The sequence below is a fragment of the Pseudopodoces humilis genome, chromosome 29 (assembly GCF_049639895.1).
Source record: "Pseudopodoces humilis isolate 2021_Gansu_Grassland_sample_001 chromosome 29, ASM4963989v1, whole genome shotgun sequence".
Lineage (NCBI taxonomy): Eukaryota > Metazoa > Chordata > Aves > Passeriformes > Paridae > Pseudopodoces > Pseudopodoces humilis.
This window is the reverse complement of record NC_142228.1, coordinates 4359952-4372427: the sequence shown is the minus strand read 5'-3', so window position 1 is coordinate 4372427 and position 12476 is coordinate 4359952. Positions and strand designations below refer to the sequence as shown.

The following is a 12476-nucleotide window of genomic DNA, read 5'->3' as shown; positions in this document are numbered from 1 at the left end:
GATGAACTGATAATCAGTGATTGCAGCACTCCAAACCTCCTGCCATGGCACACTTTGTGTGGGCTCCATAAATGACACACGGTGGGAGGAGGCAGTGTCTTTGCTGGAAGTTATATGATGCTTCTTGCATGCCAAAAGGAGCAACTGAGGAAAAAGCACAGGAATGCTGGTCAGAAAGTTCTCAGACAGACATGGCGCAGATCAGTCCTGCGGGAGAAACTGATAAACACAGGGAAGAGATAAGCTGTGTTCTGAGGTGGAACAGGAGGGAGGCAAGGAGATAGGTGAAGGAGATAGAACTGAGAGCAAAAGCAGTATTTGTAGATAACTCTGAACAAGCTCTGTCTGTCAAGAGAAGGAATGAGCACAGAAATTAGTGTGAGGTGACTCTGGGCAAGACTCCATGTATGGCTCAGGCTTGGGCCTGACACACCACAGTGATGCAAAGGCCTAAAAAGGACCAAGTCCAACAGTGCACATGGAACAAAGGAGCTCACTCACTCCAGCCCCAGGGAATTCCAGCTGACAGACAGGGCAAGGCTGGAAAAATCAGAGACGACACTGGGGAGCTGAAGGGGCATCAACAGCAAGGGGTAAAGTTGGCAGAGGTGTCCAGCTGTGCACAGAAGGTACAGAAAGGGGAGAGAGGAATCACCCAGGATGACCAGGAGGGTACTGCAATTACAGAAATATGGCAAGTCAGCAGGAGAAAGGAAGGGAGGTGGACAACACTTCTTGGAGAGACAGTGGGAGTCAATGTCTGAGATGCTGGAGCAGAGCAGGAAACATCCAAGGTTGAGAAATGACACAGTGGCAGGGAAGTGGCTGCGCAGGGACAGGGAACTGGTTTGATGCCATATTTTCACCCAATGGTACATTTTCTGGAAATAAAGCTCTGGATCAGACCAGCCCAACAGAAAATATTTTCAGAAGTGTCACTGGGCAAGTGGCAGCCATAGGGCAGGTCGCTTTTAAACCCAGAAGGGAACTTCTGGGAACTTCTGGGAACTTTTTAACTTTTAAACCCAGAAGGGAATGTCAGCAGCATCCCAGCAGCCAGGAAACATGGGCTGCAAAATGCTTCAGCAGAACAGGACTAAACTGATGAACAAATATTCCAGTATTGTTCAAGGAGAAATTTTTGAGTCTGCATAGAAAAATGCTCAGAAACTATTGGGGGCAGAATGGAAAATACCACCACGAGTTAGAGCAAGAGCAGGCTTGTTATGCCCCAGTCAGTTCTGCTGCTGAACCTGAGAAGATGAGCACTGCAAGACCACCAGTGATGACAGGGCTGGGTCCTCTGGCTTATCATTAACAACTATTTTATTTAAAAGGTCTTTCCAAGATATCCCCCTCCTCCTACCTCAGCTGGGCCCTGACAGGACAGTATCTGCTGTCCATCTAAACCACCACCCAGAGGAACCGCTCTGGGTGTTGCTGCCACACATAACAAGGCAGAGACCAGAAAAACCTCATTCCTAGCCGAAGACAGACGTTATCTCAAGAACAACTTAATGGCTTAGATCTGAAGAAAAATGAAGTATTTTCAAAAAAAGTTAAGTCTAGCTAATGCCCCTTTTTCACTCCCAAAGACGGGACAGCCTCACAGCCAAACTGTTCTTTCAGAACTTGAAAGAACAAGTGAACACTTTTACACCTGGTCTAATACAGGAACATCAGCATGTGACAGCAGCACTGGGAGCTGGGATCTCATCACATCTCACCAAAAAAGCCATTAAAGAAACAGAAATCTTCTTTACAAATTGTATTTTTGCTTCAGAGAACTGGAAATGAGCATTTGCCTCCAGGGGACACAGAGCTCCCCTATTTCACACTTACAGGCAAAACTATGTGCAGACATCTGTTTCCTTCTCCCTGGTCTCAGAATTCCTTCATTCCATAAAGAGATGCAATCATGACCAGGGATGTAGAGAGAGATGATGTAACTCCAAATACCTCATGAGATCTGCATCTTTAAAGGAATTTGAGTAAATATCACTAAGTTTAGGTGATGTCAAAGCCTGCTCAGCCAGAAGAAATGCAAAGAGTCAAAGAAATGCAAGGGCTCGGTGAGTAAAGATCAGTAAAGCCACCTGGAGAGGCAGATTTTTGAACAGAAGTCAATGCAGAGGACTCTTGACTAAAGGAGGCCACGAGACTTATTGGAAGTATTAGCAAATATTTACTGTAGGAGTTTAGCAGATCTTGGAGTCAAGTGTCAGCTGGTGAAACTCAGCAGGTGATGACAGATCACTTCAGTTAAGATGATGTAGGTTACACAAGCCACCTCAAATGTGGGGTAGTCAAAAACCAGAACAGGATTCCACTTGACAGCATCCCAAGCAGATGCACTGCAACTCTGAGGAGCATCAGGACCCACAGCACTTCATCAGAATCTACAAAATCATTGCAGAGTAAGGATGAAAGCCAAAAGGCTGCTGAGAAATTCCTAAATTACCAGCTGATTTTTGTAGATATACTTTCTGTAAACAGCAGGAAAAAAGACTTTTAAAAATGCAAGAAAGAGCATTTCCTATTGAGCTAATTCCCCGTCGTTCTGGTTACTTCACTGGTTCTATCAGGTTTTTGTTTCACATCTGATGCCACGTGCCATGGATGTCCCTCTCCAAGTTGCTGCTACCTACCCAGTTAAATGTTGTTACCTGTGCTCTGGCGAGGACCAAAGGCAGCTGGAGGCAGGACCAGCAAGTCTGAGGCACAGCACAAATTTAGAAGTACAAGGCACCCTGAGAGACTGATCTCATTCATAAATCTGGCCTTGTATATTAGTCAACACCCAGGTGCTAAAAGTATTTAAATACTCCCCTACCCAGCTGCTATAAAAAGACTCCTTTAAAACTTCCCTCTAAGGAGGCTTTCATCAGGCAGGGAGGGCAGATGTGCTAAGGAAGATCCAGTGAAACCAGATAAACTCAGCACATATGGAGGCAAAACAAACTCCAGGCTGGACATCACCTGATTCAAAGCCTGGTTCATGGGAATTCCAGTCAGGAATCCCACAGTACACCTGCAGCAGCTCCAGGTGTCCATGGGCTGAAGAGACCCTGTGGAGTCAGGAAGCTGCCCTGGATTCTCCCTTTGCTACTCCTCTTGTTGAGATTTGCTTTTTAAGTGAGATCGATGGCCTTTTCCATCTCTGAAGATCAGGCTGGCCCCAGGCCAAGCTCCTAAATCAAATTTTGAAGGACTAAGGGGAATTTTTCATTCCATTCATTCCGAACTGTGACACGAGACAGCTTCTGCAGGTTGAGCAACCCTGAGGAAGCCAAGAAGGGCTGATGAGATTCAACTGCTGCTGGCCTGAATAGAGCAAGGAGTGTCCTGCAGCACACAGAGGCAGGTGCTCCTCTCCAGGGAAAAAGCAGCCTCTTTCCACCAGCTCTTTAATCCAACACCACATGAAGAATTCAAATATTCATAACTGTTTAGAATGAGGAAATTAAAATGGCTTAAAGGCATGAAAAGCTTGTTTGTGAAGCATGAATATTTCATTAGCAAAAGCACAAATGAAACCAAGCATTCACATAATATTTCCTCTGCTGGGATTAAATACAGTTTATTAGCACATGCGAAGCCAAACCTCTCCCACCACAATTTCAACCCCAAATATGAATGTTTAAGATGGTGCTCAAAAGATAAGGAAGTCCATGTAAAAATATCAGTGTAATACACACAGCACCCTTCACTCCAAAACTGCAAGTGAGGTTCTTCAAGGGAAGAGCAGAAAGGGCGTGGAACCGAGCAAGAACAAATGGAAAGCACAGCTGGGCTAAGAATTGTTCCTAATGGATCATAGAGACACCCATTTCCTGAAGATGTGGACAAATTAAATCATTTGTTCAACCTCAGTACTTGTTCTTGCTTTTCCAGACTTGAAAAAGGAAAGAAAAACAACCCAGTCTGCAGATCATGGGGACACTGAATGGTGGAACTGGAGCTTGGCCTTTCAGAACTTAAAGTTCTTCCCTGGAAGGGTCCTAGGCCAGGGGCTTGAAGCAACCTGCTCCAGTGGAAGGGACATGGGCATGGAACTGGATGAACTTCAAGGTCTCTTCCAACCCGTTCCAACAACTATTCTGATTTTAGGATTCTAAAGAGTGGCCTCCACTCACCACATCATCCAGAGAAACAATGGGGTTTTTTTGACAGAAGTCCAAAAAGTACAACCTCCACACAACTGCCTCAAGAAAACCCCTTGAGATATCCCTCTGCAGCATTTAAAGCCAAATTCCCCATTCAGTTTGCTCCAACTCTTTTCTAGGACTCCAGCCCATGCCTCAGCCCTGCCTGTGCAGTAAACACTTCCCTCAACACCAAATACTTTCAGCACATTCTCAGGAGAACCAGATTTTCAGTATAGATTCTTGATGCCAAAACTATTAATGATCATAGCAAATATTATCTATGTTTCAAATGGACCTGCAATAAATACAGATCTAGAACTGTTGCCTTAATCTGAAAATTCTGGGGTTTGTGAGATAGTTTGGTGCATTTTTAAGTGAACAGAGAGCTGTGTTTTTATGAAATGCTGCTTTAGGAGGCCAGAAGCCACCATGTGCAAAGGGAGACAACTGCAAGGACTATTAACCCATGGGTCTTTGCACCACTCCAGGCTCAGGTGGGCTGAGATGACCAGGAACTATCTGAGTAGGAAGTACAGCCTTCTACAGCTGTTTTCATACTGGAAGTACTTAAAAGTAGAGGAAAACAACCCCAAATTCATTTTACAATCATTACACATCACCAGGTGCTCTCGCTGTCTTCCTTTCACACATCCTTGAATTCTTTAATAACAGTGACACAGATCTACTGTGTTCCCAGGGGGGATTTGTACAATGCTTCTGAAAAATGAGCAACTCACTAGAAATCAGTAGAGGATGAGTCAGGTAGCACCTGCTCGCAATGCAGATGTGGGAACACAAACACCACAAGCACACAGCTCACATGGGACTACCCCAAATGCTGCCCTGATGCTGCCCTGTGTAATTGTCTGCTTTCCCCTGCATTTCCATGTGGTTTCCCACTCCCAGTGGTTCAGGGGTGCTGGGTTTGCCCCCAGCTGGGCCCCCACAGGATCCTATTGCCTGGCACAGAGCAGATGGGTCACATCTGACTGTCCTGGCACACACCTGAGACCCTGTGAGGAGTAACTGCTCTGCACAACGTAATTCAAGAACTCCCTCTTTGCATTCCACAGATCCCACTTTTAACGTTCTGAGGTTTGATCTGTTTGTCAAGACAAATGCAAGCTGTACAGAACAGTGAGTGGTCTTTGCAGTGTAATACAAGCTATCACCTGATAAACCAGAATATTTCATACTTCTGAAAAATAAGCTTCCTTACAAGGAAGTAAATTAAAAATGGTAACTTTTACTACTTGAAATTTTCACTATGGCATGAAGAAAATGAGGTGGTGCAGTTTCCTGCTTCTCTTACTCAATAGTTTCATCTACACCACAATTTCTGCAAAAGCTGAGCAGCCCTGGCCAGACCAATACTCCCTTTCCACAAGCACCATCTCACTCCACCTGCCATGGAACACTCATGGTCATGTTAAGTCAATAGCAAGTCCAGAGCATTCTCCCATCGCTTACAGCAGGTAACAGTTGGCTACAGATAAATATCTGCCCGCCAGTGGCAGGACCTGAGAGTTGCTGGACACAAAAAGATTCCCTATTTTAAGGAGTCCTTCAATTAATCTGATGTCCTGGGATTACAATTGTCAATTGCTTCTGCAGCAGTGCAGAGATGAGCAGGCACTCATTGAAGGGATGATGGGCAACTGCTGACACACAAACCCCCCAAATACAGCTGGTTAATAATTCCGATTTATGAGTGTTCTAGAAACAATTGTTACCGTTTTGGAGGATACTATAAAGAAACAAAGCTACTGAGTTCACACAGACCATTCCCATAGTCTGGCTTTTCTTTTTTTTAAATTATTCTGATGACTAAGAATCACAACCAGACGCTGGGATGAAGGGCACTCTGGTCTGAGGCATTCAAGGACAGGATGACTTTTATTTACAATAACGTGTAACATGCAGTGACTGCTGAGTGTCCAAAGAAACATTCATTAAGTAGCTGTAAGACAGCCATGAAAAGATACTGACATGGTGATATCCCTGCTGAATCACCACTCAAACCTACAAATAACTGGGCATGAACACTGGGGTTGGGAGATGAGGTAGTAAATTCACACTGCATCCACCACCTACCCAGGCACACTCATGCAGACCATGTCAACACCACTAAATTCAAATACTACACTAATGAAAAGTGCAGCTTCACCATTCCTCTTTTCCCACTAGAGACATCCTTGGGGAAATATCCTTGCATGCACTGAAACTGGTATGATTTCAATTCCACCCACATCTGGGCTCACTTGGGAATTAAATCCAGCACAGCCCGTCTTGGGTCAGCCAGTGACCCCAAACAAAAATAGCTCTAGCAGAAAGTTGGATTTATGGAGTAGGGAGGAGCCCATCCAAGTGTAAACTGAACAAACTTGCCATGGGCACTCGATGGAGCAGCAGCACGACCAGCACAAAGGGGACTCTGCCATCTCCACAGTGACACAACCAACCCTTGAGCAGGTTCTGGGCTGGATCTCACACAATTCCTACGTGTCAGCACCAAGAGCCAATTGCCCTCTCCAGAGCAGTAAAATGTGAGCAGCAGGTGTTGCCCGAGTGTTGTAAAACACCAGCAGTGGGGCCAGGGCAGCAGCCCAGGGCCACCACACAGCGCCCAACACCTGGCAGAGCTCAGCAGCTTTACTGAAAGGCCACACTTTTGAGAAATTCACATCAGCTTTCCCAAATGTCCCCGTGCAGACAGGCTTAGAGGCAGGGGATGACAGCACCAAGGTTAGAAAAACTACCAGTATTAATTAGCTTTTGAGAAAAGCTTGCTCTTCCCACAGCACAGACACCAGATTACCTTGAAGCTCAGGCAGAGCTCATGGCTGGGTGAGAAGAACTCAAGTCTGAACTGTTGTCAGAGGATAAGCCTGGGTTTGGATAGGTTTGAGTGCCAGTGACCAAGGCACTGCAGTTACACGGGGCCTCCAAGGTGTATCAGACACAGCAGGGATGTCCTGGCAACACCCTCAGACACCATCAGCAACAGCACAGAGAAAAAAATAAACAAAGTTGCACATTTATTGTAAGAATCCAGGACTGCTGGCTTGTTCTTACCCCTTCATAAACAATTAGCAAAGTCTGTCCCTGCAAGGCTCCTCTCAATGGATTCCTAATGGCAATCAACATGCCACATTGATTTTTAAGCTACCAATCCATTTCCAATACTTCATTTAGATTTCTAGTACACATTAACCAAAGAATAAAACTCCAAGAATAAACCAGGACACACAAGTTTCCTGCTAATTACAAAGATACTGCGTGCAAGTCCTTTCTAATACAATTACAGTGTTGTGGAGTGTGCAAATGAGAAACAAATTTAAACTTTTAGAGGCACTGCAAAATTCATTTAAATCTAAAATCATGTCCAAAGTTCAGCCATTCTCTTTATGATTTTCTTATATTCAAACACAAATGCCCTCTCTGCCCAAACAGAAATCCAAAATATAAAAGGAAAAAAGCATAAAGTATGCTGGTTGTTATTACATCCCCCAGGACCCGAGCCCTCACCCTGCAGCATCTCAGGGCACAGGTATACCCTGTAGCTGTGTAGCACAGAAATTCCTGAGCACTCAGTGGCTGAAGCAGCCAAAACTCAAAATCTACAGATTTCACAGAGGAGGCAGCACAATTGTCTGAAAAGCTTAATATTCCCCTTCCTCAATAGTTTGGAGCCTCCTGAGCTCCATTTATTGCCAGAGTCACTCTCAGGTGCATCCAACAACACCAGGGGCCTGACAAATGACTGATTCCAATACCCGCCAGAACACAAGTGGCAGGACAGGAACAGGCAGGAAAACCTGAGCAGAACAGGGGTGGGACCCAGCCAACAAGTCACGTTTTTATCGAGAAGGCTTCCCTGTGGCAATTATCAAATCTTTGCACAAGCAGGGGCATAAGAGTTTATCAGGACGAGCTCCCATGAATTTTTCATAACGGAAAGTGAAAAGCAGCCACAGACTTAGGGTCCCCTGGCTGTCCTCTATCAGTGCTGCCCAGGATTTAGTTGTGCTTGAGAGGGAACAGGCAGGAAAATGTGGATCCTCCCAGCACCCACCACATCTACACGTGAAATAAAACCATAAAGATCAAGAAATGTTAACACAGCAAATCCACAGCCAGCGAGCGGCTACAATGCCCCCACAGGATGGAGCAACCTTGGACTTGGTGACTTTTATTGCTCTTTTTTTTTTCTCCAAAGCAACTGTGCAGAATGCCAGCATAGGCGAGAAACCTGGCAGAGGGAAGTGGGACAGGCTGTCCAGAGAAGCTGTGGATGTCCATCCCTGACAGTGTCCAAGGCCAGGTTGGACAGGGCTTGGAGCAGCCTGGGACAGTGGAAGGTGTCCCTGCCCATGGCACTGGCTGGGCTTTAAGGTCCCTTCCAACCCAACTCACCCGGAGTTTCTGTGATACAGGGGAAGATCAACAACATACTATTTAAAAGTGAAGTCCTTAATGTCTCTTCGCTCCTAAACCATTCCATGACCCCATGAGGGAGGTGGGCACTGAGGCAGGTGACTCCGGAGGGAGATTTTCCAGAGGGGAGACTGAGCCCCCGCAGCCCACAGGGCTTGGTGGACCCTGGGCACCCTCATCTTTACCCGGCTCTTCCGTTTTATAGAAAAATCCACACTTTTATGCGGGTTTGCTCAGGCAGGGAGGGGCAGCAGGCGGAGGAGGCTCAGGGAGGGTTTCGGTTCCCTCAGTCCCTCACACTACATCCCAAGCGGGCCGGGTGTGAGGGGAAGACCCGCCGAGCCCCGGGGCGGGGGGGCCGCGCCGCCCGCCCCTCACTCACCGCAGCCGGAGGTTCGCCATGAACTCAGGCATGGTGACGGCGTCCATCAGCACGAAGTCGGCTTTGCCGAACTCCAAACTCTCCTGCTCCGCCATGGCGGCCACTGGGACGACCGGGACCGTGATGCGGACCGGGCTCTGAGCAGGATCGGAACAGGACCAAGCCCGGGATGGTGATCGGGACCGGGACGGGGATCGGGACCGGGATCGCTCCCGCCGCTCCCCGGGCGGGGGGGGGTGTGTGTGTGTGGGGGGGGGGGGGGGTGTCACCTGCGGCGGGGCGGGGCCGGGGCCGTGAGGCGGCTCCGCACAGCGCCCCCTGGCGGCCGCAGCGGGCTCGGCAGCCCCGGGCCGGGCGGGCCGGGGGCGCCCCCTGGCGGCGGGAGCCGCGCGCTGCAGGCGGGGGTCGCGGCACGGCTGGGCCGGGGGATTCCCGGGAAAGCGGGATCGGGAGCTCCGGGGTGGGGGATGTGTGCTCTGTAGCCGGGGCTGTGCTGCCTGGGGTATGTTCTGCACCCAGAGGAGCCTCCTCACACCCCAAATATCGGGTGTTTTCTGGCCCCTGCCAGGACAGCAGATTCTGCACCCAAGGGAAACCCCACCCCATGACCCCACTCGGCAGGGTCGGTCCTGCTCCCACCCCTGGGTTACCCCCCAGACTCTGCCTCACACCGGTGTTTACTGAAACCCCAGAACCCTCCTAAGTTAATGCAGAATAAACCACACAGGAATTCCCCCTGCAACATCCGGGCACCCCAGAACCAGAGCGAGCCTTGGGCTACTTCCATTGCTCTGCACACGGGGGCATCCCCTCAGGTTGGGAGGCTGCAGGATACTTGGGGAGGGGAACAATTCCTTCCCGGGATGTATCCTGGACTCAGCAGAGTCCCCTCTCCAATACAGCATGTGAAAGCATCACATCCTGCACCTAAGGAGAGACAGCCTCAGCAGAGCATAGGGTGCTAAGGGGCCTCATTCTGCACCTGGAAAGACCCCCAGGATGAGGGGCTGCAGGCTGCTGTCCCCTCCCCCGGAGGAATCTTCCTTCCTGGGGTGTATCCTGCACCAGGGGAGCCCCCCACACACTTCGTACAGAGTGCTAATGGGTCACATTCTTCATCTAGAGACACTCCCTCTCCCCACCTGAGGGGCAGGCTGTGCTACAGGGTCACATCCTGCACCCTTTGGAATCTCCATCCCGCAGCATGGCTGGATCCCACACTCAGGGGACACCTCCTTCCCTTCCCTCCGGTACAGATCCTGCATCCCAGGATCCCTCACCCCTCTCCACATTGTCCTGGGACACCCAGCCCCACCCCATATCCTGCAGGAAAATATGCTGCACCCCAAAGACCCCCCACAAACACCCTACAGGGCGGGGGGGCTGCACCCGAGGGGTTCCCCCCTCAAAATCTCATCTGCCTGAGGATGGGGCCACATCCGGAACACACTGACCCCCTTTTGCTGTACCCGATGCCACAACCATCACAGAACAGGGTTCTGCACTGGGACCCCTGCCAGGACAGAGCCTGCACCCAGGGTAACCCCACCCCACAGGGTCAGCTCCTGCCCCCAGCATCCCTGGGTGTCCCCCAGACCCTGCTCACTCTAGTGCTTGGTGAAACCCTGGAACCCCCTCAAATTAACGCAAAATAAACCACATAAAAAGTCCCCCACACATCCAGCATGGCAGACTAATTACATTAATTATACTAACTAGGGCAATGGAGCTGGGGCGGGGGGATCTGAGAGCAAACGCAGCCTCACCTAAAAGAATTTTGGGCAAGAATGGCTGGTTTGAGTGTAGGAGACAGGGTGCAGGTGTGAGGTGGTGTGGCTGTCCTTGTCTCCCTCTCCATCCCCACCCGTGCAGCTGCGTGGGCCCCCTCCCCTCCCAGCTGGAGGCAATGATCCCCCCCGGTTATAGGCAGCAGACAGCAGCTGCCTCTCTGCTCCCGGGGGAGGACAAGACTGGAGGAGTTCTCAGAGGTGAGCTGGGAAGAAAACTCTCCTAAAATGCCTTCTTTGCATTTCTGGTGTGTTTAGCTTTGCAGAGGGAGTGCCTTCTGGCCTTGTTTATGCAGTGCACTGAATAGCTTTGGTGTTATTGTAGGTGCCTATTTTGCCTGATGCTAATTAGTTCCCTGGCAAGGACAGGGTGAGGGCAGCAGTGTATTCAGCCCCTGACTGGTTTTCTCTCAGCAGAGGTTTTGTAACCACGGGAAGCGTGTGTGTAACCCCAGCACGGAGCGATGGAGCCAGGACCTCCCACCCTGCACGGCCCCTTAGGTGCTGCTGCCCTCCCTGAGCCCCCGGAGGCAGGAGAGGGATGTGCCTGGCAGAGCCTCCGCTGCCTTCGTGTCCACAGACAGAAGAAGAAAGTTGCTTATTTTGCCCACATCTGCAAGCTCCTAAACCGGGTGAGTCCCGGCTGGCTGGGGTACAGCCTCCTGCTTCCCGAGTTCCACCTGCTTATCTGCATATCCCAGGCTGGGGGGTGGCTGGGTAGGGCTGCCCAGGACAGTGGTGCCACCATTCCTGGAGGGGTTTAAAACATGTGTGGATGTGGTGGGTTAATGATGGCCTTGGTAGTGCTGGATTTGCTCAAATGTTTGGATTTGCTCTTTATGGGATTTTTCCAGCTTGAGTGATTCTGTGATCCCAAACTGGAGGTGGGGCTGGGTGGTGCTAGCTGTGCTGCCCTATGGATGATGGCTGTGCTGATGCTGTTGGTTGCTCTCCCCACAGATGTCTTCCACTGGGGATTCCTGCCTGGTGGCTTCTGCACTGGCCTGGCTGGGCAATCCCCAGCTCCTCGGGGATGTGGCCCTGGAGGCCTCTCGGCTGTCCCGCTATGGCAGGAGGAGCCACCTTGGCCACCGTGAAGTCCTGCTGGCCATGAAGCTGGTGCTACTGCGTGAGCTCTACAAGCCTCCTCCAGGATCTTGAGCCATGAGCTGAGGCAGGATGGAACAGTCTTTGTAATATTTTAATGTGGTTTTGGTAAATAAAGTACTTTTTTGCATTGTTTAATGGAGCCTCCTCCCTGGGCTGGCACTGAGAGCAGCAGGTGTTGGGCTGGGTACCTGTGAGCCCCAGGAAGGGGTGCAGGATGAGGGTGGTCACACACACCTACCTGGAGAAATGCTCACAGGGCAGCTCACTCTGCCAGCCTAGGCTGCTCTGGGGGGCTGTCGGGCAGCTGGGTGCATTGTTGTACCCTATTTGGCCAAGAAAGGCAGAAGGAGGAAAAGTGGATGTTATTCCAAGCTGTGGAGGAATGGCAGCCTTGGAGGCAGCAGCATTCCTGGTGATGTTGTGCCAGGTGGTGGCACTGAATGATCTGTTTTTGTTTTTGCACATACCAGTCCCAGGGATGTATCCAGGTTCTCCAGCTTCCTTCTTTCAGCTCCAAATGCTGCCCACGGGGATGGGCAGAGTACGTGGCAGTGCCCTCCCAGAGGGGGTGAAGTGCCAACACCTCCTGGCAGCACTGGGACACCCCCCTGG

At 50.0% G+C, this 12476-nt stretch overlaps 2 protein-coding genes across 6 annotated transcripts in view; one reads left to right on the top strand and one right to left on the bottom strand.

Moving 5' to 3' along the window:
• The window catches only part of MYO1D (myosin ID), a 153687-nt gene extending 144595 nt beyond the window's left edge, over positions 1-9092 (bottom strand). For both annotated transcript variants that reach the window (XM_005532618.3, XM_014261171.2), the window contains exon 1: positions 8968-9092. In XM_005532618.3, the coding sequence (XP_005532675.1) occupies positions 8968-9062 (95 nt within the window). In that variant the 5' untranslated portion in view covers positions 9063-9092. The remainder of the gene's footprint in view (positions 1-8967) is intronic.
• LOC148182487 (late histone H2B.2.2-like) lies at positions 9029-11999 on the top strand. 4 transcript variants are annotated; one of them, XM_088068070.1, is made up of 3 exons: positions 9029-9139; positions 11172-11386; positions 11715-11999. In XM_088068070.1, the coding sequence occupies exons 2-3, from the start codon at positions 11219-11221 to the stop codon at positions 11913-11915; spliced, it is 369 nt and encodes a 122-aa protein (XP_087924196.1). In that variant the 5' UTR covers positions 9029-9139; positions 11172-11218; the 3' UTR covers positions 11916-11999. The 4 variants fall into 4 exon arrangements, with proteins under 4 accessions (XP_087924196.1, XP_087924195.1, XP_087924194.1 ...); XM_088068069.1 differs by lacking the exon at positions 9029-9139 and adding an exon at positions 9425-10955 and having other exon boundaries at positions 11169-11386; XM_088068068.1 differs by lacking the exon at positions 9029-9139 and adding an exon at positions 9432-10955.
• Positions 12000-12476: the final 477 nt, after the last annotated feature.

Excerpts from the sequence above, each read along its gene's own strand:
- LOC148182487 (XM_088068070.1), top strand. The coding sequence starts at position 11,219 with ATGGAGCCAGGACCTCCCACCCTGCACGGCCCCTTAGGTGCTGCTGCC. Across the intron at positions 11,387-11,714 it reads TCTGCAAGCTCCTAAACCGG|ATGTCTTCCACTGGGGATTC; the intron begins GTGAGTCCCGGC and ends CTCTCCCCACAG.